Source organism: Macaca mulatta, chromosome X, assembly GCF_049350105.2.
Source record: "Macaca mulatta isolate MMU2019108-1 chromosome X, T2T-MMU8v2.0, whole genome shotgun sequence".
Lineage (NCBI taxonomy): Eukaryota > Metazoa > Chordata > Mammalia > Primates > Cercopithecidae > Macaca > Macaca mulatta.
Genome location: NC_133426.1, coordinates 87,024,219 through 87,050,385, shown reverse-complemented (window position 1 = coordinate 87,050,385; position 26,167 = coordinate 87,024,219). Strand labels below are relative to the sequence as shown.

Genomic DNA, 26,167 nt, shown 5'->3' with positions numbered 1-26,167 from the left:
TGTTAGCCAGGATGGTCTTGATCTCCTGACCTCGTGATCCGCCCGCCTCGGCCCCGCAAAGTGCTGGGATTACAGGCGTGAGCCACCGCGCCCGGCCTATAAGGACTTTATAGGATGATCATGTTCTATTTTTAAATAACTTTTGACTGCAAATAATTACACTGATGGAGTTGTTCATTTTTGTCAAATTTGAGAGTAAATAATGATGGTCTACAAAGAGTGATGTCTATATTAGGAATGAAAAAACCACCAAATAAATTTTAAGGTTGACTTGATTGCATTATACTGAGTTAGATGCTTGAACATTAGTATAGCTACTATTCTTTCATGCTAGAAGAACCTAAATTTTTAACTCCCTGTCTTTTTCTATTAAGGAAAAATTACATTATTGTGGTCTTAATTATTCGTGTGACCAATAAACACATGAGGAGATGTCCAATTTTACTAATAATCAAAGAAATATAAATTAAAATAACAGTCACTTTTTTTTCTTTCAGAATGACAAGATAATGAAAAATGATAATCCCAATATTGCCAAGGGTTTTGGGAAAATGGACACTTCTACAACTTGTGATGAGATTGTAAATTATTAAAAAAACTTTTCAGGGAAACAATTTGGCAGTATGTATCAAAAGCTTTAAAAATACACCTACTCTGACTCAGCAAATATATGTATGAGGTTGTACAAAGATTATATAGAGATGTTCATCACAGCATTATTTATAATAGTGAAGATTGGAAACAACAGTTGATCATTAAGGGATTAATTAAATAAATTTTGGTACATTCATATAGTTGAACACTTATTAAAAGTGATAGTTTTGTACTTGGAAACATAGAAATAGATCAACAAAATACAGTTAAGCTAGGGAAAAACATATATAGTTCAGTTCAATTTTTTGTGGTAGAAACTATTGAAGTGTATATGTCTGTATTTTATAAATTCTGAAAATAGAAACCAAAGTGTTGACAGTGACAGAAGTATGAGTGAATATGTATTCTTTTTAAATGACATCTTTATTGAAATATAATTTAAATAACATAAAATTCATTGGTTTTTAGTATATTCATAGGGTTGTGCAACCATCACCACAGTCAATTTTAGAACATTTTCATTGGCCCTGAAAGAAGCTCATACCCTTTAGCTGTCAACCTCCAATTCTCCTATCCCTTCACTCCCAGCTCTGGGTAACCATTAATCTACTTTTTGTCTTTATAGGTTTGCCTATTCAAGATCCATCTATGTTACTGTGTCTATCATTCTTTCTTTCTTTTCTTTTTTTTTGCTGAATAATATTTCGTTGTATGAATATGCTACATTTCGTTTATCCATTTATCCCATTGATGGACATTTGGGTTGTTTCCACTTTTTGACTTATTATAAATAATGCTGCCATGAATATTCATGTACACATTTTTATGTGGACTTATGTTTTCATTACTCTTGGATATATACCTGGGAGTAGAATTTCCAGGTCATATGATGACTATGTTTAACATTTTGAAGAACTGCCAAGCTGTTTTCCAAAGTGACTGTACCATTTTACATTCCCCTCAGTAGTGTGTGAGGGTTAATGTGTTACTTATATTATCAAAAAAAAGTGATTTACATTTTGAGAAAATTAATAAAGTTATTTTAACTCTGTCTAGTTTAAGATTTGTTAGTGGAAGTCGAGATGGAACGGCAAGAATTTGGCAGTATCAGCAACAAGAATGGAAGAGTATAGTGCTCGACATGGCTACTAAAATGACTGGGTAAGAATATATGTTAGATGTTTATGTGGTTCTCATGATATATTTTACATTGAGTTTAATAATGAATATAAAATATCTTTTTACATTAGTAAATAGTTTGAAGTTAGTTGTAGACATGAAGTTTGCATCTGTACAGCCTCTAAGCAAATCATCTTTACTGTTGATTGACAGACTGGATGACAGGAATATTGCTGATTCATTTGATATTCTGGTCTGTTGTGACTCAAAGATCTCTGTGTTCTACTGATGCCTATAGAGCCATTCTCTGCCTTAGATTTTTATAGGTCATTAAAAAATATATCTATATTACTTTCTACCTTGAGAGTTGTCCCTGTTAAATGTCATCATATGTTTAACTTTTTCTTTAATTTTCTAAGGATACTTTTATAATATTTTATATTGTTAGCATTCCTACTCAGTAATATATTTACACTTAATCAGCATTCAGTTTTGTCATCTTCACTGTTCATTGAAAGATACATAATTACTTCTTTGGGACACTACAGCTTCTTTAGGGTATGGCCCTGAAATCAACTGTCTTTCCATTAGCTGCAGTATAAAAATGACTTTTTCATCATAGCTACCTATTGATAATGTCATATTTAATTACATAAAAATGGTACTAAATTTTCTACTGCTTTTTTATAAGACTTATGGGTTTTCTAAAAAAATTCATATTTAAGAGAATAGATTGGCCATTATGTTTTCCTATTTTCTGATAACCAACATAAGCATGAATTTTATTTTTCAAGGTATTTATAGATTTCTTAGTAGTTTCATAATTTTTGGTTCTCAAGGAACTATTTACCAAATTTTTGTCATTTTAGGGTCTTTTTTTCTCCCTGAATTAAGCTAACAGGTATTGCCCTATGCAGATACATTTACTTTTTTCTTTCATGAATACTTAACAGTATAGTTTAGGATTTTTTAATCTAAACAGTTGTGTACTCCTGGAGAAATTATGTCATAATTTGCTACTTAACATGCACCTTTGTCCAAAATTCATAAGATATGAATACTGCAAATTGTTTTGTTTAGCAATAATTTGCCATCTGGAGAAGACAAGATCACTAAACTTAAGGTGACTATGGTGGCCTGGGATCGCTATGATACCACAGTTATTACTGCAGTGAATAATTTTCTTTTGAAAGTGTGGAATTCTATCACAGGACAGCTTCTTCATACATTATCTGTAAGTATTTTATTTTTAGAGTAATTAAAATGGTCAAAAAGCACATTATTTTAAGACACAGGAAATTTAAGTTCCAGTTTCCTTTCTGTGATATACTATACTAGCCCTTGGAAAAATGATTTTCTGAGAGGCCTCTTTTGACATAGCTGTAAAATAGGGATGACACGCACTATACCTGCTAAAAGCAAGTATGAAATCTTTTCAAGATCTTTTCTAAGTCTAGTAGTTACTCATCTACTGTGTTATTGTATGCAATGAGGACATGTAAGTTATTTTGTTTTTACCAGGGGTTAGCATTTTTTCATTGTTACCGTTATAGGGGTAGAGCGTACCTTATTTTGGTAAAGATATCCTACATAGTCTACCTTTAGTGATTAGTTTATGCAAGGAATAGGGGTAAGAGGAAGAAGTAGGAAAAGAAAGGTATTTTTTCCTCTTTCAGAAAGTGTATATTTGTCATTGTAAGAGGCTACAGTATTTGTGATGTAAAAAGTTGAAAGGATTAATAGCAGAAATCACATGGGTGGTGTTGATGTTTTTCAGTTTATCATAATACTGGTTGACTTCAGATTAAGTTTAATTTAAAAACCTTATTTTGTCTGTTTCAACTATCAATTCATAAGCATTTTAAAGAGAGAATGCCAAATGCTTGCCATGCGATCACTCGTTAGTAAGTGATAAGGTTCAGACTAGAAACCAATTCTTCCGACTCAACTCAGTTGTCTTTGTAGTATATCATGGTGTTTATGTATCAGAGGGATGTAAAGTTCTTCTGTTTTGCAAATGCTGTTTGAGCATCAGCTGTGTGCCAAAAGTGGGTTAGGTGTTAGATATAAATGGTAAATTAGACAGAGTCTTGTCATGCCAGAGCTTATAGCCTATTATGAGAAATACTTTTAATCAGATAAGTGCTAAGAAAGGAAAATGCGAGATAGAATGCAAACTTCTAACATGGTAACCAAATTTGATATGGGAGGCTTAGAGAAAACTTCCTGAGGAAGTGTAGTTTGGGTTAAGTTTTGAAAGATAAGTAAGAATTACCCAAATCTCAACTTAAGTGTCAACTCCTTGATTAGGCCTTCCCTGATCAAACAATCCAAGATAGCCTCCTCGTCTTTGTCTTATTATGTCACCTTGCTTTACTTTTACTAGGTTCATCACTATCTGATATTTTATTGTTATGTTTTCTTATTTTTTTACTGCCTCTACATGGTAGGGTATCAGTAAATATTTGGTAAATCAAATATGTGAGGAGACTGGGGAGTGTTTCTAGAAAGAGGGAATGGCATGTGCAAAGGTCCTGAGGTAGATAGGAGCTGAAAGAAAGCCAATTTAGCTATATCACAAAGAGCAGAAACAGAGTCTCCCCAGATATAATGGGAAAAGTGGACAGGGGCCAGACTAGGATTTTGTAGGATCTATTGTAAGACCAATAGAAAATCATTAAGGGTTTTGCTTTTGAAAAATACCTTTTAATTTTGGTCACAGAAGAGGGAATAGATTGGAATGAGTTGAGAGTGACTGCAGGTAGATTATAGGAGTCTGATAGTAGCCAGGATGAGCCAGGATGATAATTTAGATTTGTGTGGGGGTGGTGGAAATAAAAGTGTGCTTACCAAATACAAATATGGCATTTTAAGATGATAAATTGATAAATTTTAAGACATTACTTATTTTGACTAGATCTTGTTCCCCATGATCTAGTAACTATGTCCTCTCCTAAGGCATGTGACCCAAAAAAAGGAAAATCCCCAGCTTCAAAGTTCTTTTTTTTCCCCCTAATGTACATTGAAGTAGTCATGTCATTATCATTAGAGTTTAGCAAACTCACTTTATTTTTTGCTGGGTACGAACCTGAGAAAATATTGGCTATATCAAATTGATTCTTTTAGCAAGGGATTTTGTTATAGCAAAGAAATAACTTTTTCTGTAGTCGCTGGGAAGAATTTTGGTAAACTTTGAGTTGTGATGGTATTTATCATAAGGGGATTTTTCCTACTAATCTTATCACTACGTTTTGAGCCAGTCTAAAGTTATATTTTCATTCAGTAAGCTGTATTTTTGTCCATAATCATAATATAGTAGGATACTCTATTATTCTACTTTTTTTAATAGCATGATTTGGGACAAAATGCACTTTTGAGATTTGCAGGATATGATCATTTTTTAGACGCTACTGATGTATAATGTGATAGTGTGTTCCTAAGATAAGTGCAGCTTCGGAATGTTCTCTATGCTTTTCTAAGGCTTGGAGCCTGTTCTTAAACATAAACTCTCTAGTCAGGAGTTAAGTCCAAAGAAAATGAACAATGATCTTAAAGCAGATGTTTGTAAACTTTTCCTTTCCGAGGCATATAAACATATAACATATGTAAACTTGTTATATGTTATATAAACATATAACATATGTAAACATGTTATATGTTGTATAAACATATAACATAAAGCATTGGTTTTCAAACTTATTTCTTTTTAGCAGAAAATGTATTTTCTAGATAACATCTTAAATGGAACTCCCAAATGTAAAGTAGGTGTAGAGCAGAACCACTGTGCTTTATCCTTTGAATGTATCATGAGGCTTACTAAAATACAATTTGAATACCAGTAATAGAGAATAGAGTGCTGAATTGTATTGATCATTGTGTCAGAATTGGGTGTTATTGAAAGATTCTGTTTGTCATATATTCTGTGGCCTTTTAAATAGCCCAGTCCTAAATTCCACTTCAGAGCCTTGGTTAATGAGCTGTATTGTTTAGACTATATTTTAAAAACATTTCTGGATCTTCTGTTTATTGAATACTTGATAAAATCAGCAGTTTATAAGGAAATCTCACTGAGGTGTATTGTTCATATAGTATCCACGTAGTAAATGCTGTTTATTATTCTGCATAAATCCATTTGAACCAGACTGATAGCACACTGAAGACCTTTTTACCAAATGAACAAGACATTTTGTGTTGTTTTTCATTTTTAATACTGATTTTTATTATAGGGACATGATGATGAAGTATTCGTTCTGGAAGCCCATCCATTTGATCAAAGGATTATACTTTCAGCAGGTCACGATGGGAACATTTTTATTTGGGACCTTGACCGGGGGACCAAAATTCGGAATTACTTTAACATGGTAAGAGACACCTGTGTCTAGTTCACATTAAAACCAACTTCTCTTATGTAATAACTTGGTTAATTAAAGTATACCTGGTACAAAGGAACCTCTTGTCATTTGTGTTTAAATTGGTTAAATAATTCAGAGAATAACTCAAGAACTGAGAATAAGGCCAGTTGAGCCTTTCAAGATGTTAGCATTTTCTTAGGTGTTAGCATTTTCCAAATTCTGTTCCCTAGCCCTAAACTGCAGATACTCAAATGTATTAAGCTTTGGAGTTAACACCTAACCAAAATCACAAAAAGATTGATGTTTAAAATGTAATTCTCATTTATGAATTATAACAGTGACTGTAATACTTGTGTCTGCCCCTGGTAAACCTCATATGATTTAGTAATCAGAAAGTTGTTTGGCAAACATGGACTTGGAGATATGGATGCTCTTAAGATATGTCTCATACAAGCCATGGAAAAATCTGGTGAGCTATCTCTCCTCTCAGAACACCCTTCTATGGTGATGGGAATACTCATATCCTCTTAAGAATAATTCTGACTAAACATTTCTAAATTGTTGGTTGGCCTTTGAGTTTACTTTTATATGCTTTATATAGACCCAAAGCAAAGACAGATCCTCTGTCTTTTATTAGTAAAATTGATTGTGTGCTTTAATTTTAGGATGGTTATTTTAAGGCTTCATTGCATTATAACTTAAGATGTGAAGATAGTATCTTGACTTTGCTGAGGTAGTGCCTTTGTCATTTTGGTTGCATTTAGTTCTATTTTAATCTTCACAGTCACTCATTTAGTATTTCATGAGGTATGTCATTGCTAGCAATGATTGATTTTATCCATTGCAATTTGCCTCTCCCTAATTTCTTTCAGGGATTTACTGTTTCAGTAGGGTTCTGGCTACAGAAGCCAGAGAGTACTTTGGAATGTTTGTGCATCACAGAGTCCATGGTATTAGCAAGGAAAAGTTGTCACCTATCTATTATTTGAAAATTACTCTTAAGATGACTTGAGACTCCTCTGAATTTCAGATTGAAGGCCAAGGCCATGGTGCGGTGTTTGATTGTAAATTTTCACCGGATGGAAACCATTTTGCCTGCACAGATTCTCATGGGCATTTGCTGCTTTTTGGTTTTGGATGCAGTAAATACTATGAAAAGGTTAGCATATTTTAATTTTGCTGTAGAGTATAATTTAGGATTGTGTCATTCACAAATTTTGTTTAAAGTCCTCCAGTTAATAAGGGCTGTTATGTGTCAGTAGATATAAAATAAAAGAAAGTTGTCTTTCTTAGTAAAGGTTCTCAATTGTGATCTGCACTGCCAGAACATTATGTTTGGCTGTGCAGATCACGACTGAGATAAATTACAGGGTGATGAAGACATAAAAATTCCTTAGGAAATCCTTTTGCTTTGAACATATTCTCTACTGCCTTCCAGGTATAATAGGAGAGTAATTCTAATACATCACATCTTCTACTTCTCATGAATTGGGAATAGACTGCTGGCGACTGAATATGTTTATTTTCTTAGGTGGCTATTTTACTTATTATTGATCCTGTTAAAATACTTTGGGAGCTAACTTAATTAGCTAACTTAATTAGTTCTTTATGTTTTGTTAGCTGTGAATTTGAGAAAGTTTATAGAATTGTAGAGTTGGAAGAGAACTCAATCATTGAGGTCAGCTCAATAATTGTATTAATATCAGGTTTGAGTGTCTTTGATGTGATTGATATTTACCTGTTTTATCATATGTATTATACTGCATCTGTCTTCATTTGAATAAAAATAAGCAAGAAAAACATAATTATATAGGTTTGTGTAATTTTTACAACTTAAATACAAATGCCCAACTATATCTACTGGGTTGTTGCTTTAGTTCTTCTTATCATAATAGAAGAAATATGATATGTCTAAAAATTAATACAGATTATAGGATTTTGTGGAGAAAAGAGAATTACCATCTAGATAATTCAATTCTATTCTACCTAAAGGGGGAATATAGGGCAACAAAGGACTATAAGAGTATGCAAAAAATTATCTGATTTAAAAAATGAATGTGCTCTAGGAATGAAAACAAGTATTTACTTATAAATTCCCTGTGTATGTTAACCCACTAAAAATCTGTCATAAAGATTCCAGATCAGATGTTCTTCCACACGGATTATCGTCCTCTTATTCGTGATGCCAATAACTATGTATTGGATGAACAAACCCAACAAGCTCCTCACCTCATGCCTCCTCCATTTTTGGTGGATGTTGATGGAAATCCTCATCCCACAAAATTCCAACGGTTGGTACCAGGACGGGAAAATTGTAAAGATGAACAGCTTATACCACAGCTGGGATATGTGGCTAATGGTATGTTTCCTCTAAAAGTAAATTTAAAACATTTTGCACAATATTATACATTACTGCTGTATTCTCTATGATGTATACCTCCTGCTAACCTCTGGAGTAGGTTATAATATGTTTCATCTTCTGTTACTGTTAATTTTCAGTTGTATAGTACTTTTAACCTTAGCATAGTACTTTTTCATTGTTTATCTCACCTGGACACAGATAAGTGGGTTAGGACCAACATAAGCATATATGCTCAAGCAGATAATGTATTGACCTATTTCTTTAGAAAACCTTATATATGTATGAACCCGTTGTTTTCTATAGTATTGAGTTGTAATAAAAGCTTTTGTAACTGGTGGAATTCCACTGCTTATATTATTGATATTTTAGTTTGAGAGTTCATAGTTAATTAAACTAAGAAGGTGAAACTTTGAAAAACCACAGACTGGCCAGGAGTGGTGGCTCACGCCTATAATACCAGCACTTTCGGAGGCCGAGGTGGGTGGATTACTTGAGGTTAGGCATTCGAGACCAGCCTGGCCAAGGTGGTGAAACCCCGTCTCTACTAAAAATGCAAAAATTAGCTGGGGGTGATGGTGCCCGGCTGTAATCCCAACTACTTGGGTGGCTGAGGCACAAGAACCACTTGAACCCAGGAGGCGGAGGTTGCGGTGAGCCAAGATTGTGCTACTGCACTCCAGACTGGGCGACAGAGTCAGACTGTCTCAATAAAAAGAAAACAACCCCTACCCTGCAGCTGGAGGTAGCTATTTACCTATTCTCATGTTTGAAATGCAAAGAGTTATTGGGTGTAGAGTAAGCGGATGTGACTATTTAAATAACACTCGGTCTTGGGAGATATTGGGAAAGCAGAGATGAATGTGATATATGATGGGAAGATAGGAGAATAAAACATTGGAATAAGCTATTTTCTATCAAAGAAACTTACTCTCTTCTGGTTAGCATATTTCCATTATTTATTCTGCCCTCTACCCCCACATAAAATGCCTTCATATCTTACTTTGGTACTTGTAGGTTGTCTTCAGGTATGAGCTAGTAAGTTACTGATTTGCAAGTAGAATTTTGTATCTTTGCTAGGGAATTAAGGCTTGAACTGACCCTCATAGAATGAAATGCTGCACATCTTTTTATGTTCTTGCTCATAAAGGTTGTAGAGCAGGGAAATGGTATTACACATGTGCCTGTAGTTACTGTGATGATATATTTATTAGCCAAGGAGAAAAGGTGTGAATATTAATTAAATGGGAGATAAACTTGAAAACAAAGGAATAAGAAAGTCTAATTTATCAGACTTTATTTCTTGTATATTTCTCGTAAGATCTGATCACTTGGTTACTCTGTCAAATCTGACTAGAGGACAAGATGAAAACCAGGGCAATGATATACTTAAGAAAGAAAAAGATTTAACGTTTTCATTCAGAAATAATCATTAAGTTTCAGTGTATATAAAAAATAATTTTGTACTCATTAAACTAAAATGTTATCAAAAGACAATAATAGTTCAAAGATCATCATTTTGACTTCTTTCAAAAAGGAAATTTTCACAAAGAAGGATGCAAAGCATTTTAGGTATCTGTGGTTAAACTTGTTTAATTAAACCTTACTCAAAACTCTCATGGCATAGCTAGTTGCTGTTAGGCAGCAAACCTATACAGCATTTAACTGCACTGAATACCATAGACAGTTATAAATACAATGGTACATATTTATCTAAGCATATCTAGACAGAAAAGGTACAGTAAAAATGTGGTATAAAAGATAAAGAATGTTATACCTGTGTAAAGCACTTACCATGGAATGGAGCTTACAAGACTGCAAATGCTGTGGGTGATTCAGTGAGTGAGTGGTTGATTGTGAAGACCTAGAACATTACTATACAATAGTGTACACTTTATCAACACTGTACACTTAGGCTATGCTAAATGTGTATAAACAATATTTTTCTTTCTTCAGTAACAAATTAACCTTAGCTTACTGGAAACACTTTTTAGGTTTTTTGTTTTGTTTTTTTAACTTTTCGACTCTTTTGTAATAATACTTAGCTTAAAACACAAATACTTTGTACAACCGTATAAAAATATTTTTTATATCCTTATTCTATAAGGTTTTTCTATTTTTAAAATTTTTATTGTTTTACTTTTTAAACTTTTTAAAAGTTAAGACACAAACACACATTAGCCTAGGTCTACACAGAGTCAAGATTATCAATATCCCTGTCTTCTACCTCCACATCTTGCTTGTCCCCCTGGAAGGTCTTCAGGGGCAATATGGAGCTGTCATCTCTTATGATAACAATACCCTTTTCTGGAATACCTCCTGGAGGACCTTCTTGAGGCCATTTTACGGTGCAATATTTTTTAGTAATTAAAAGTAGTACATTTCAAGATGATACGAAGTATGGTATAGTGCATACATAAAACAGTAATATAGTCGTTTACTACCAAATATTATGTACTGTGCATAATTGTGTGTGCTATGCTTTTATATAACTGGCAGTGCAGTAGGTTTATCCCAACATCACCACAAACATGTGAGTACTGCATTGCACTTTGAGGCTGTGATGTCACTAAACAAGAGTTTTTCAGCTTCATTATGATCTCGTGAGACTACCATTGTATATGTGGTTTATCTTTGACTGAAATGTTGTTATGCAGCACTTGATTGTATTTTTAAAGATGAGAAGGCCCTCATAATAATGTCTAATTTGGGAGCATTGGTTAAGTCAGACACATAAGCTAGCACATCAAAAATATTTAAAGTTTTTAATAAAATGTTTCATTTGATATATACTTTATTTTACATTTAATCCTGTTTTTAATCATTTATGTAGAAATTTATAGGTTGTTTTTACTATGTTTAAGGTATACTAAAATGTAAGTAATTTTGGGGCTTTGTATCTGGTCTTATTAAGGTGATGGTGAGGTAGTAGAACAGGTAATTGGGCAGCAAACCAATGACCAAGATGAGAGCATTCTTGATGGAATAATCAGGGAGCTGCAGAGAGAACAAGACTTGAGACTAATTAATGAAGGAGATGTTCCACATTTTCCAGTTAATAGAGCATACTCTGTTAATGGTGGTAAGTATTTTTATACTTGTAAAGGGTGTAGTGTATGTACTGTAATTATTTTACTTTTCCCAAATAATTACATGGAAAATATTTTACCTTTATAAATAAAAACATTTTTATTAATTTGCAATTTTGATATCAGATATATCAAAGTCTCATAATCTCATCATTTGTGGGTAAAATGACTTAAAGTCTCCTGAGAAATTCAGGTGATGCATTTTAATACACTGTCTTCTTTTTACTCAGTAATTTATCTGTAATCTTTACATTTGTTTTAAGAAGTGAAGTGCTACAGTATGTCTAGCCCTCTTGTAGGGGAACCAACCTATACAGTTTTCGAAATTAAAACTACCTTAAGTTTAGAAATTACTGCCAATTCCTCTTTTGTGGAGAGGAAAGCAGAATACCATGCTCCTCTCTTGAATTAAAAAAAAAATACACTGAAGACAAGAAGCTGTCTTAGGGAATACAGATGCAGCTTCTGAATTGACTTATAATAGTTTGATCTTAATACCAGTGGAAGTTATTGTATAATTAATTATCTTAAAATGAATATTCTATCCTTAAATGATATTAAAATGATATCCTATCCTATCTTTTACATTAAACGTGAAAATGAATATTCTATCCTTAAATGATATTAAAATGATATCCTATCCTATCTTTTACATTAAACGTGCCAGGGCATCTGAGTTTTATGTAAATCTTAGCTTTTATCAAGAGCTATTAGTTTTATCTTCAAATGTAGTCATCTTATGAGATTTTTTTTCAGATTTATTTCTTTTCATATATTTGTAACTAGAGTCATTTATCTGTGTAACGTTGCATTTTAGATTTCATAGAAATGAATAAGGTGATTTAAATTTGTGGTGATTCACAGAGTATTTTACTAATTTCCTGATTTCTTCAATATCTCATAAAATTAAAAAAATTCATTTGGGTTACTTGAACACCTAACTCAGATAAGCTTTTCTGAACCTGGAACAAGATAACAAGTGGGCTGATAATCCTATCTATCCAGGCCCTTTATTCCTGAAATGTGAAACTTTCTCAGAGCCCTGATTTAAATATCCATTAATGAAATCAGTATTCTGTTGTACCTTCAATACTAGGTTTCTGTGGACAGATTAGAAATGACATTAGTCAAGAGACCCCACTGACTTCTATTGGTAATATTCATTTGTTTTGAAATTTTTCTGACATTTAACAGTTGGATGTTTCAGTTTCCATTTGTTTTTTTTTTTTTTTTTAAATATAAGAAAAATAACATGAACCTTTCTGGAGTATTAAAAAATAAAACTTCTGTTACTTTGTTTTCTTTCTTTCTTTGCTCATCAATCTTGAAAATGAAATTTTGATTTAAAAAAATAATTATTTACACTTTGAATCTTAACATTTTTGAAAGTTTTATTGATGCTTTATCTAGAAACACTGTAATGGAGAGAATAAAGATAGAATTTAGATCAAAAAGCTGCTTCCTGAACTAGCACTAATAAACATTTGTGAATCTCCAAATCATGTTGAATACATTTTTTTATATTCTGTGAGCATTTAGTAGATGTCAGATGTGAAACTACTTTGAAAAAAATTAAAATAATTATAGAAATTTTAAACATTTCTCAATAAAAGTGCTTACTTTATTTATAACAATATGAAAAACATAAAGGAGGGTACAGAAAATATAGAACAAAGGGATAGCAATTCTTACAGCAGTACTATCTTTGAATCTACTCTTTTATTTAGAGCTGTGTTCTGGAAAACTGTGGTGCCTTTGCTCAGAAAGTGACAATTTTCCTTGTTTTTGTTTTAGCTCTGAGAAGTCCAAACATGGACATATCTTCTTCCCCAAACATCAGGCTTAGAAGACATAGTAGTCAAATTGAAGGTGTTAGACAAATGCATAACAATGCTCCTCGGAGCCAGATGGCCACTGAAAGAGATCTCATGGCATGGAGCAGAAGAGTGGTGGTCAATGAACTAAATAATGGGGTTAGTAGGTGAGTCAGTAAGGTAACATTTAGAAGAAAATTTAAAGCTTTATTCTTAGGAAGTGAATTGAAATGTACTATGTTAGCCTAGTAAATGAGGTATTTTAAAATATAGTTTAGTCATGCATTAGTTTTTCCATATTATTCCAGTGAGTTCACTCCATAACAAATAATGATTATCTTCAGCTTTGTGCTGAATGCTTTGGGGAATATTGAAAATGCAAAACATTATCTCTGTTCTCAGTTTATAGCCTAGATTTGAAGAAAAGAATACAAGTAGTATTAAGAACTCATGAGGTCTTACGTAATTAAATATGTGAGTGATATATGGACCCTAACATTTGAGCAACCTGGGAGTACAATTATTTGCTAGATGCTAGTGCTTAAGAGTATCTTTAGAAATGTCATTTAGGTAGACTTCATTGGATGAAAGAATTTCATTAGGATTAATTTCAAGCTTACAATCCCTATTCGTATTTGTAAACCCTGAAATTTGCTGTAATAACAACTTTCAGATACTCCACAGCAACTGGAAATAGATTTAGAAAAGAGAAAGGATATTTACAGAGAATATGTACAATTCATTTTAATCAAGTATCTTCCTAACCAAGCTTTTACCAGATCAACCAACAAGTAGCAAAATTAATTTGGTTTCTTCTTTTCTTCTGCTTTCTGCTATAAGAAGGCAGCAGTAATAAGAAAAAAGAAAGACATAATTAACTTGTGTCTTTGGAGTAAATGATTATTTACTCAAAACATTGAAAGCAGAATTGAAAGCAGGGACTCAAAGACATTTGTATACCAGTGTTAAATGTGACATTATTCACAATAACCAAATGGTGGAAACAACTCAATTGTCCACCAACAAATGAACAGATAAACAAATTGTGGTATATGTACAAAATGGCATATCATTCAGCTACAGAAAAGAATGTTCTGATACCTGCTACAACATGGATAAACATGCTAAGCGAAAGAAGCCAGAGACAAAAGGACAAATATTATATGATTCCACTTATATGAAATATCTGGACTAGGCAAATTCATAGAGACATACAATAGATTAGAGGTTTTCAGGGGCTAGGAAGAAGGAGAAAATGGGGAGCTATTGCTTAATGGTCACAGAGTTTATCTTTGAAGTGATGAAAAAGTTTTGGAAATGCTGATAATGGTTGCACAACTTTCTGAATGTAATTAATGCCACTGGATTATACACCTAAAAATAGTTCAGATGGCAAATTATATGTTTAAAAGTATTTTTGTTATCTGATTCTTAGATGATTGGTTTTCTTTTTGATGATTTTCTGTTACTTTGACCTTTGACTTGTTATTAGGGTACAGGAAGAATGTCGAACTGCAAAAGGTGACATAGAAATCAGTCTTTATACAGTTGAAAAGAAGAAAAAGCCATCTTATACTACTCAAAGGGTAAGTATAGTTTTACAATACTTTGGGATACACTATTTGCAAATATTTGTAGATAATAGGCTTTTGAGAGGCAGCAGTTATGTATTAAGAGACTATTTTAGTAGGTATCTGCATATAAGGCACGTACTTTTTGAGCCACAAATTGAGATATATGATTATTATTAATAAGAATAAAGTTATAAGTCCAGAGTGTCCCCCCAAATCTAGGACATGTGGTCATTGTAGGTATAAGATATTTGTATTAAAATAACCATTTTTATATGGTCAAAGTGGAACCTTAAATATATTATCAGATCACTAATTAGAATGTAAAACAAATGATCCAGATATCCTAGGCCAGAGATTGACAAACTATAGCCCATGGGCCAAATCAGTTCTGCTACCTATTTCTGTTAATTTTTATGAGAACACAACCACGTTCACTTATTTATATCTTGTATATGGTTGCTTTCAGGCTGTAAGACAGAATTGAATAGTTGTAACAGAGATTGTATGACTTGCAAAGCCAAAAAATATTTACACTTTGGTCCTTTGCAGAAAAAGTTTGCTGATCCCTACCCTAGACCCATTCCTGGCTTACCAAATCATTTAGGAGCAAAACATGATCTGTATATTGTGATGTACTATAGAAAGAAACTGCTAAGCAGAATACTCTCAGGTACACCAAATGTATAATTTTCTTCCCAAATTTAACCATAGTTTCTGTAGAGTGTGGTAATTTGAAGAGTCTAGGATGATTTTGATGTTGTTAAACAAATCTAGGTGATGGACCCTGATTTTGATTTTTTTTTTCCATAATTGATAAACAGAAATTTAGATAAATATGAAATGGGTATCTTCAAATATTAGATCATTTTGATGTTTGCTTTCTTAACTCTTAACTTTTATTGTTAAGAAATTAACTTTATTTTGTTAGTTTTTTTTTTAAGAGATTTTTGAATGACTCAGAACAGTGATTTTTATTCTTTTTTCCTACTAAGCTGATTTTATCAAACATCAGACTTGACTGAGACTAATGGACAGGGTCCTTAGGTCTGTAGATATTTTTGCTTATGTTGAAAATGTGAAACATTTACATACACTTTTAAACTTGTTGGTTCCTAATTACATTCTAGGATTGCAGCTTAGCTAAATGGAATGTCAATAGTAATGTTTTGTATTTGTAAAGGTTAGAATAAAATAGTTTTCACTTCAAATTTTAGTTGTTAAAAATTAAATCTCTATTTTGACCTTTTTACTAAATGAATATACTGCCAATTCTTGTTATAACTACAAGTAAGTTATCCATAGTAACTCAATTTCTTTTCTTCTATATTGTCCACAAATAGTAGAAATAATCCTCAATGGGATATAAGGGATTAAGCATGGCATGAATTTCTGTGCGTCTGTGTGCCTTCGATGAAGAGTCAAATTCTAAAATATTTGAAGAGATTTATTCCAAGCCCAAAATGAGTGACCAGTGGTCTGTGGCACAGCCCTTAAGAGATCCTAAGACTCTGTGCCCGAGATGGTTGGGCTACAACTTGGTTGTATACATTTTAGGGAGACATAAGACATCAATCAATAGATGTAAAATGTATATTGGTTTGGTGCAGAAAAGCAGGACAACTGGAAGGTGGGTAGTGGGCTTCCAGGTCAATTTCCAATCCAAGATTTTCTGACTGGAAATTGGTTGAAAGAGTTTTTATCTAAAGACCCGGAATGAATAGAAGGGAATGTCTGGATTAAGATAAGGGTTTAGATAGCTGGGCATGGTGGTGCATGCCTGTAATCCCAGCTACTCGCAGGCTGAGGCGGGAGGCTGAGGCAGGAGAATTGCTTGAACCTGGAAGGCGGAGGTTGCAGTGAGCTGAGATCGCGCCATTGCACTCTAGCCTGGGCAACTAGAGTGAAACTCTGTCTCAAAAAAAAAAAAAAAATGACGGTTTGTGAAGACCAAGATTCTTTATTATGCGTATGAAGCCTCCAGGTAGCAAACTTCAGAGAAAATAGTTGTAAATGTTTATTATCAGACTTAAGAAGATGCCAGACTCTTACTTGATTCTCTCTTGAAGGGAATCCTCTGCACAATGTAGGTTTTCCCCCACAAGAGACAGCTTTGCAGGGCTATTTCAAGATATGGCGAGAAACATTTGGGGTTAAAATACTCTGATTCCCCTCCTTATCTGTCATGTGATGTTATGCCAAAGTGAGGTTGGAAAAGTAAAGCCATGTTATATAGAGTTAAATAAAACTACTCTGATGGGACTCTATGGTTTGTAAGGCATGACTCTCCAGACGCTTGAGATAGGAATTTGAGCAAGAGAAGAAAAAAGGAACAGAGTTTAGATTTCAGTTCCGAAAATTAAATGGTTACTTTTTGTATGTAGATTGTTTTGAGTCCTTTCCCTTCTGTTGTTAGAAGTAATCTAAGATTTATTATTTCATTTTTATTTTAAACAACTCTCTCCTGGACCTAGTTTTGTATTTCAGAGGTGGGGGGTTGGAGATTGGACTAAATTTATTCTAAAGATACTTTTTAACTCTTAAGAATCTTAAGAATGCTGTTGATGAAAGAATCAAACTCTGTAAAATATTTGAAGAGATTTGTTCTGAGCCATATATGAGTGACCAGTGACCGGTCTCAAGAAGTAGTCCTGAGAACATATGCCTAAGATGGTCAGGCTACTGGTTGGATTTGTACAATTTAGGGAGACAAGACATCTATCAGTACATGTAAGACAGTACATTGGTTTGGTGCAGAAAGGCAGGACAACTCAGGGGGGTGTGGCAGAGGAGGTTCCAGGTCATAGGTAGATTCTAAAATTTTCTAATTAGCAATTAGTTGAAAGAGTTAAGTTATTGTCTAAAGACCTAGAATCAATGGAAGGAAATGTCTGGGTTAAGATAAGGAGTTTTAGAGACCGAGATTCTCATTACGCAGAAGAAACCTCTAGGTAGTTTTTCCACAGAGAGTAGATAGCAAATGTTTCTTTTCAGACTTAAAATTGATTCTCTCCTGGATCAGGAAAAAGGCCTGGAAAGAGAACGGGATTCTCTACAGAATGTTGATTTTAAGACAGCTTTACCGGGCTATTTCAAGAAATGACAAAGAAACATATTTGCGGTTAAAATATTTTGATTTCTTTCTTTCTCTGTTGTATGATGTTATGCCAGAGTCAGACTGGAAAGTTAAAACATATTATATAGGGTTAAGTAAAACCCCTCTGATGCGACTTCGTGGTTTGTAAAGCGTGGAACCTCCGCTCCCATGCCCACCCCCGCAGAAGGCCTCTTAGATATTCTAGATCTTTAGAATATCTAGAATAAAAAGTATCTAAGAGGCCACCCCCGCAGAAGGCCTCTTAGATAGAAATTTGGGCAAGAGAAATAAAAGATCAGAGTTTAGTCTTCAATGTTAATCTAGAATGAACAAAAGTGTAGATTATTAAATCCACTTATATATCTTAGCACTTTAAAAAAGTTTTCTAGATTTTTGAATAACTAAATAAATACATATTATATATACACAAATGTGACTGAAATGTCTTGCTTCATCCTATAATAATTCTGAATAATGTGGCATATGTAAATTATGAATGGGCAAATTCTTGCAACCCAGACATTTCTTTTTTTTTTTTTCAGGAAGTGAAACAATTTTATATTACAGTTGGCTTTAAAATCACAAAGACACTTACTTTTTTCATATAAAAACATTAGTACAGATACCTGTACTTTCTAGAAAATGATTATATAGACATCTCAAAGAAAAATGTACACCATTATATGGTTTTAGTGAGGTTACTTAGAAAAAGCTCAAATCTGGACTGATACCTAAAACATACCATTCCACTACCATTCTACTGATGATTAGTATCATCAGTATGTCTTCCAGCATTATTACGTATTTGATAATACATACATAGGCTGGCTTATCACTTAATGTTCCATTGGTTCATCAGCCTTTTCTGCTGGTTGATCAGCAGGTTGAGCAGGCTGTGCCAGCTGGATTGTCACTCAATGTTTCATTGGTTCTTCAGCCTTTTCTGCTGGTTCATCAGCAGGCTGAGCAGGCTGTGCCTTTCTCTGTGGCCTTTCTTCAAGACCTTCCAGGAATGGAGACACATCATCATCATCATCATCATCATCATCATCATCATCATCATCATACATTGTAAACTCCAAATTTTTACCAGCATTTCCAATGGGAACGTTTTTGTAGTTATGTCCTGATCTGCAGGAATTGTCTCTCTTAAGGCATGCAGACCATGTTTAACCAGTTCATTTGAATTGTATTCCATAAATTTGCACATATGTCTCTCCAAGTAAGTACAAGCTGACTGAGAACGGGTCCCAATGGACATAGCTCTGTAGTCAAAATAGTCAGCAGATGGCCAAGTTTGGAAAATGCGAGGCCCATATCAACATACCCAGCAATAAGTGGCCCAACACCATATGGTCTCCAGCCGTATTGTTGTGTTGATATTTGGGTCTTGCTTCCAATTAGAGATACAAGAGAAGACACAGGAAGTGGTCTATCGGATACAAATCTGGAATTGAAACACTCCTGGCACATAAAATTACATAACAGTCTACCATCATCAGTAAGCCCTGCAGTTGAGATACTAATATGGTTGTCAACATGGAGAATATTTTCTGATGAGCTGCAAGCTCCGATGGTGCCCTTTTCAATGCAATCAATAGTGCATGGGTTTTTGATTTCAGACCAACTGTGGCTGAACCTTGTTTAACAGCTTCCATTGCATAGTCAGTTTGATGAATCCTGCTCCAGACAATGATATCATTGTCATACTGGTTTCCAAACGTGGTTCCGGCCAGGTCTGGTTGCAGCCTCTGGCAAAACTGAGGATCAAGGAGTTGCTGCCTAAACTATCACTCTGCAGTGTACAGAGAAGTCTGTGGGACTTTGCAACCCAGACTTTTCAGCACTGTCTTTAATTTTTCACAAGGTTTACAAAATAGGAGAGTGATCAATATTAGTGGAAAGTGGGTTAAATATGTATAAATATAGTTATATGTTGGCTTTCTTTAGGGGAACTTATTCTCATCTCCTACTCACCCCTACCCCCCACCTAATTTCCTTTATATATGTTCCTTGTGTGTTTACTGAGATTTTCCTTTTTTAAAATTTATTATTATTCTCTTTTACAGAATGATTATGAGCCTAGCTGTGGGCGTTCTTTACGAAGGACACAGCGCAAACGTCAACATACTTACCAAACACGGTCCAACATAGAGCATAATTCACAACCTTCATGTCAAAATTCAGGTGTACAGGAAGACTCAGACAGCTCCTCAGAGGTTAGATATATACTATTATTTATTTGATGTAGTTTTTTGTTTCCCAGTTCGTATCATCCATTTGGGTTTAAGGGTCACTTCTTTAATAGAAAATTATTTTAATTATATTCTTGTAAGAGATTTGTTCATTAATAATACATTTAGTAGGTATATTTGGGCATATTTAATTCCTTTAGGTGTCTTCTTGGATTTGTACCTCAGATGCTGTCTTTGTGAGGGTATCAAATATGCCAGCAAGAGTTTGCCTTTGACACAATGAAAAAAAGAGTTTAAGAGGAAATCAGCCTAGAAATGGAAAGGAGTGAAATATAAAGAACTTTAATAAGTTCCACAGTTTCAGAACTGTTTGGCTATCTAATCAACATAATATACACATTTTTTGTTATTATTGACTTCACCTCTCATGGAGATCATTGAGTGTTGATTTTTCTCAGATCTACCTTTTTCATGGTAATGAATAAAGAGTGTAGCTTCTTTTCATCTTGTTCTTCTGTTCTCCAGTCTTTTTGTTCTCTTAACAGCTTTCATTGTTAAATGCATAATGAAGGTTTAATCATGCATTGACAATATATGGTACTGTCATTCGCGTGCCATTCCCAATTCTTTTTTTTTTTTTTTTTGAGATGGAGTCTTGCTCTGTCCCCAGGCCGGAGTGCAGTGACACGTACTTGGCTCACTGCAACCTCTGTCTCCCAAGTTCAAGAGATTCTCCTGCCTCGGCCTCCCCAGTAGCTGGGATTACAGGCATGCGCCACCATGCATGGCTAATTTTTGTATTTTTAGTAGAGCCAGGGTTTCACCCTGTTGGCCGGGCTGATCTTGAACTCCTGACTTCAGGTCATCTGCCCGCCTCGGCCTCCCAAAGTGCTAGGATTACAGGCATGAGCCACTGCACCTGGCCCCATTCACAGTTCTTAAACTGTTATCAAAGATGTCCTCCATTCATGCCCCACCCCCACCTGTATGAAATCTTGATCTTAAAAGAATGATCACTGTTCAGGAACTGATGCTCCCCCCACCCTTTTAAAAAAAGACAAAAACAAACAAACAAGCAGAAGACAGAGTCTTGTTCTGTTGCCCAGGCTGGAGTGCAGTGGCTCAATCTCAGCTGACTGCAGCCCCCACCTCCCAGGTTCAAGCAATCCTCCTGTCTCGTCCTCCGAAGTATCTAGGACTACAGGTGCATGCCACCATGCCCTGCTAATTTTTGTATTTTTAGTAGAGACAGGGTTTCACCATGTTGGTCAGACTGGTCTCGAACTCCTGACCTCAGGTGATCTGCCTGCCTTGGCCTTCCAAAGTGCTGGGACTACAGGGATGAGCCACTGTGCCTGGCCTGATGCTCCCTTTTACATGTAATGTGATAACAGCATTATGGTTGTACTTCTAAAACAAATCCTAATCTTAATACATATTTATGGTTAAAATGGTTTTTTTGGTCATGATGTGCATCAAACTAATGCTAAGAGTATAAGGCAGTGGGTGAGGGCATAGATAAAATAGGAAGTTAATTATTGTCTAAACTGGAGATTGTGTACACGGGTTATCTGTTCTCTCTACTGTATTTAAAATTTTACATAAAAAATATAATTAAAATTTTTAGTGGAGAGTAATTATATTAACTTGATAGAGACATATAGGCATTTTTAAAACAATGTTTCTAATGTATTTAAGAGGGTTATATTTGGACTTAAAAAATCTATTGAGTCTTTGAAATCATAAAAAGATGTTTTATATCAATAAGATAATGATGCCAGAAATTTAGAAATACCTAGTAGACTTAGTTGTGAGTTACAGATATACTTAGAACAATAATTATGTGCATTTTAAGGAGAGTATTTTTTGAGGGCAGAATTCAAAAAATGCTGTAAAATAGGTAGCGGTTTTTTAACTAGAAATACATTAGGTGGTAATATCCATATATCTTAATTGCTGGCTCTTTGTTATAGGAAGACGAAACTGTTGGCACAAGTGATGCTTCAGTAGAGGATCCTGTTGTTGAATGGCAAAGTGAAAGTTCTTCCAGGTAGTTTTAATGATTTCAATTTGGTCGAATTTATTGAACAGTTTTAATATGAAATTATGTTCTTGTAGGAAATTGGTAAAATCAGAATTAAAATAGTGTTTTATAGTAGAAAAGGTACTGGCTGGAAGCCGAGAGACCTGATGTGATCCTGGCTCTCCCAATATCTTTCTGACGTCACTGTGGGCCTTTTAGTTTCTTCATCTACAAAATAAGATTCTTTTTAAATCCAAGATTCTACATCTTGGCAATCATATTCACCCTCTGCATAATGATCTTTCAGCCAATGACGGAGTGCATATGACGATGGTCCCATAATGAAGCTGAAAAATTCCTGTCACCTAGTGACATCATACCCATTGTAACACTGTAGCACAAAGCATTATTCACGTGTTTGTGGGGATGCTGGTGTAAGTTAACTTGCTGAACTGTCAGCCATACAAAAGTTTAGCATATACAGTTATGTACAGTATATAGTACTTAATAAACAACTATGTTACTGGTTTATTTACTATGCTATACTTATATATTATTATGTTTTCTTCATTTCATTTTCTATTCTTTTAGAGATGGTGTCTTGCTATGTTGCCCAGGCACGCCTTGAACTCCTGGGCTCGAGCAGTCCTCCCACCTCAGGTACATCCTGAGTACATCCTGAGTAGCAGGGTGTACAGATGCACACCAATATGCTCAGTTTATGCTATAGTTTTTGTTGTTATTTTAGAGTGTACTTGTCGTACTTGTAATAAATTATTAACTGTAAAATATCCTCAGTCAGGTCCTCCAAGAGATATTCCAGAAGAAGGCATTATTATCATTGGAGATAAAAGCTCCATGTGTTTTTGTCCTTGAATACCTTCCAGTGGAACAGGAAAAGATGTGGAGGTGGAAGACAGTGATATTGATGATCCTGACTTAGGCTAATGTTTGTGTCTTAGTTTTTAAATAAAGTTTTAAAATAAAATTGAAAAAAATTAAACCTTAAAAATAGAAAAAAGTCTTATAGAGTAAAGAGATAAAGAAAAAATTTGCCGAGCGTGGTGGCTCACTTCTGTAATCCCAGCACTTTTGGAGGCCGAGGCGGGAGGATCACTTGAGGTCAGGTGTTCGAGACCAGCCTGGCCAACATGGTAAAACCCCATCTCTACTAAAAATACAAAAATTATCCAGACGAGGTGGCGGAGGCCTGTAATCCCAGTTACTAAGGAGGCTGAGGCAGGATAATTGCTTGAACTCGCAAGGTGGAGATTGCAGTGAGCCAAGATTGTGCCATTGCACTCCAGCCAGTGCAACAAGAGCGAAACTCTGTCTCAAGAAAAAAAAAAAAATGTACAGCTACACATTAGCTGTACAATGTGTTTTAAGCTAAGCGTTATTACAAAACAGTCAAAAAGTTAAAAAAAAGCTAAAAAGTATAAAGTAAAAATGTTACAGTAAGCTAAGATTAATTTCTTATTGAAGAAATAAAATTTTTTTAAATAAATTTAGTGTAACCTAAGTGTAGTGTTTGTAAAGTCTTCAATAGTGTACAGTCATTTTCTAGGTCTTCACATTCACTCACCATCACTCACTGACTCACCACCAGCAACTTTCAGTTCTACAAACTCCATTCATGTTAAGTGCCCTATGTAGGTATACATTTTTTAAAATCTTTTACACCACATTTTTACTGTACCTTTTCTATGTGTAGATATAAACTTAATATTGTGTAGATATATACTTAGCATTGTGTTAAAATTGCCAACTATATTCAGTACAGTCACATGCTGTACAAATTTGTAGCCTTGGAGCGATAGGCTCTACTATATAGCATAGCTGTGTAGTAGGCTATACTGTCTACGTTTGTGTAAGTATACTCTGTATGATGTTCACACAATGACAAAATCACCTCATGATGCATTTCTCTGAAGGTATCGCCTTTGTTAAGTGACACATGACTGTATATGACTGTATATGTATTTATTTCAGTTTTAAAATAATCCCATTTCAACATTTCCAAGAATAAGATGCTTTTTTATTTTGAAGAAGCTTTTGTGATTTTGGACGGGATTTTAATTAGGAATTTAATTAAAATTACTAAGATAATGATTGAAATTCTATATTGATTTTCTTTTTTTTTTTTTTGAGATGGAGTCTCACGGTCACCCAGGCTGGAGTGCAATGGTGCGGTCTTGGCTCACTGCAATCTCCACCTCTTGGATTCTAGTGATTCTCCCCTCTCAGCCTCCCAAGTAGCTGGGACTACAGGCATATGCCACCACACCCGGCTAATTTTTGTATTTTTAGTAGAGACAGGGTTTTGCCATGTTGGCCAGGCTGGTCTCGAACTCCTGATCTCGTGATCCACCCACCTCGGCCTCCCAAAGTGCTGGGATTACAGGTGTGAGCCACCGCGCCTGGCTGATATTTTTTCTCTTAAGTTAGAACAAAATCCAGCCATGTCATTTATAATGCTGTTTGATTACAGTATGATCTTTCAATTATTAAGTAAAACTATTCCTTTTCTGTACTTAGGTATCCATAATTTTGATTTATTTACAGTGATTCATCAAGTGAATATTCTGATTGGACAGCAGATGCTGGAATAAATTTACAACCCCCAAAAAGACAAACGAGACAGACAACACGGAAAATATGCAGCAGCTCTGATGAGGAAAATTTGAAGTCCCTAGAAGAAAGGCAAAAGAAACCTAAGCAGACTAGAAAGAAGGTTTGTAACTTTATGAGTTATTTTGTTTTTGTTATTTTTTGTTTTTTTGCCTTTGATGCTTAAATATTTAATAGTAACATTGACTTTTCTCTAAAAATAACATTTCATCTGAGAAAGTAAGTAAAAGTAGTTTCACTTCAAAATGTAAAGAATTTTTGAAATTTTTCTGTTACCAAAGGTAGAGGCTAGAATGTTTCATTACAATTTGTTATTCAAACATATTCACAATCATTTGTTAAAATGTGGCAATGTCCTAAAATAAACTACTGTCTCACAAAATTATTATTCTTGTCACCTCTATCTGATAACATTTCTTATCTGACAACATTATTATTCTTGTCATGTGGTATTTTGAGTCCTAATTTTTAACATTTTTAACTTGTAACATGGAAGAGTATGATAAATTGTATAGGACTTTTCCTCCATTCCACTGTTTTTTGGTGTTTTTATTAGAGAGATGGGATCTCGTTATGTTGCCCAGAGTGGAGTGCAGTGGCTATTCACAGGCATAATCACAACACACTGCAGACTCGAACTGCTAGGCTCAAGCAATACTCCCACCTCAGCCTCCTGGTTAGCTGGGACTACTGTTGTGTACCACTGTGCCTGGCTTACCTTTATGTTTTTATTTCATCCCAGTGACAGTTTCTTGGTTTATGTAGTTATTATAATTTATTATAATTTTAACTTCAAATTTGATTATAGACACATTCTGTAGTCTTTTGCTTTAGTAGACATAATTATTTTCTAGATTATCACTATTTTATGGGCAAAAACTTATTCTTACATTTGAATTCATGTGGTAGTCAAGAGACATATGTAAAAGTTATGGTTTTCAGGTAGTATATAGTGTCAAGTTATTACCTGTCAGTTAAAATTTAGTAACGGGATTTTTTTATTGCCAGAAAAGTTGTATGTAATAAAGCAAAATCATTCAAATTTATATATGTTAGGTTTCATTGTATCCTGAAATTTTTAATCTTCTCTGCCTAGTATTTTTCATACTATTGTTTATGTGTTTTATGTATTGGAGAACTGTGTTTTATACATATACTGTTCATGTTTTTATGTTTTAGAAAGGAGGACTGGTTTCTATGGCAGGTGAGCCTAATGAAGAATGGTTTGCCCCTCAGTGGATCTTGGATACTATACCCCGACGTTCCCCATTTGTTCCACAAATGGGAGATGAGGTAATTGTTACCTGTTATAACCTTTTTCTG

General features: G+C 34.2%; 1 protein-coding gene and 1 pseudogene across 2 annotated transcripts in view; one reads left to right on the top strand and one right to left on the bottom strand.

The window, feature by feature from the left end:
• BRWD3 (bromodomain and WD repeat domain containing 3) overlaps positions 1-26,167 on the top strand; it is a 134,621-nt gene that overhangs the window by 76,181 nt on the left and 32,273 nt on the right. For both annotated transcript variants that reach the window (XM_015127728.3, XM_015127729.3), the window contains exons 13-24: positions 1,651-1,755; positions 2,794-2,947; positions 5,940-6,074; positions 7,096-7,224; positions 8,199-8,424; positions 11,339-11,506; positions 13,308-13,494; positions 14,820-14,913; positions 20,065-20,214; positions 22,164-22,240; positions 24,779-24,947; positions 26,024-26,137. In XM_015127728.3, coding sequence (XP_014983214.1) covers positions 1,651-1,755; positions 2,794-2,947; positions 5,940-6,074; positions 7,096-7,224; positions 8,199-8,424; positions 11,339-11,506; positions 13,308-13,494; positions 14,820-14,913; positions 20,065-20,214; positions 22,164-22,240; positions 24,779-24,947; positions 26,024-26,137 — 1,708 coding nt within the window. The remainder of the gene's footprint in view (positions 1-1,650; positions 1,756-2,793; positions 2,948-5,939; positions 6,075-7,095; positions 7,225-8,198; positions 8,425-11,338; positions 11,507-13,307; positions 13,495-14,819; positions 14,914-20,064; positions 20,215-22,163; positions 22,241-24,778; positions 24,948-26,023; positions 26,138-26,167) is intronic.
• On the bottom strand, positions 18,805-19,779 carry LOC106995254 (proteasome subunit alpha type-1 pseudogene; annotated as a pseudogene).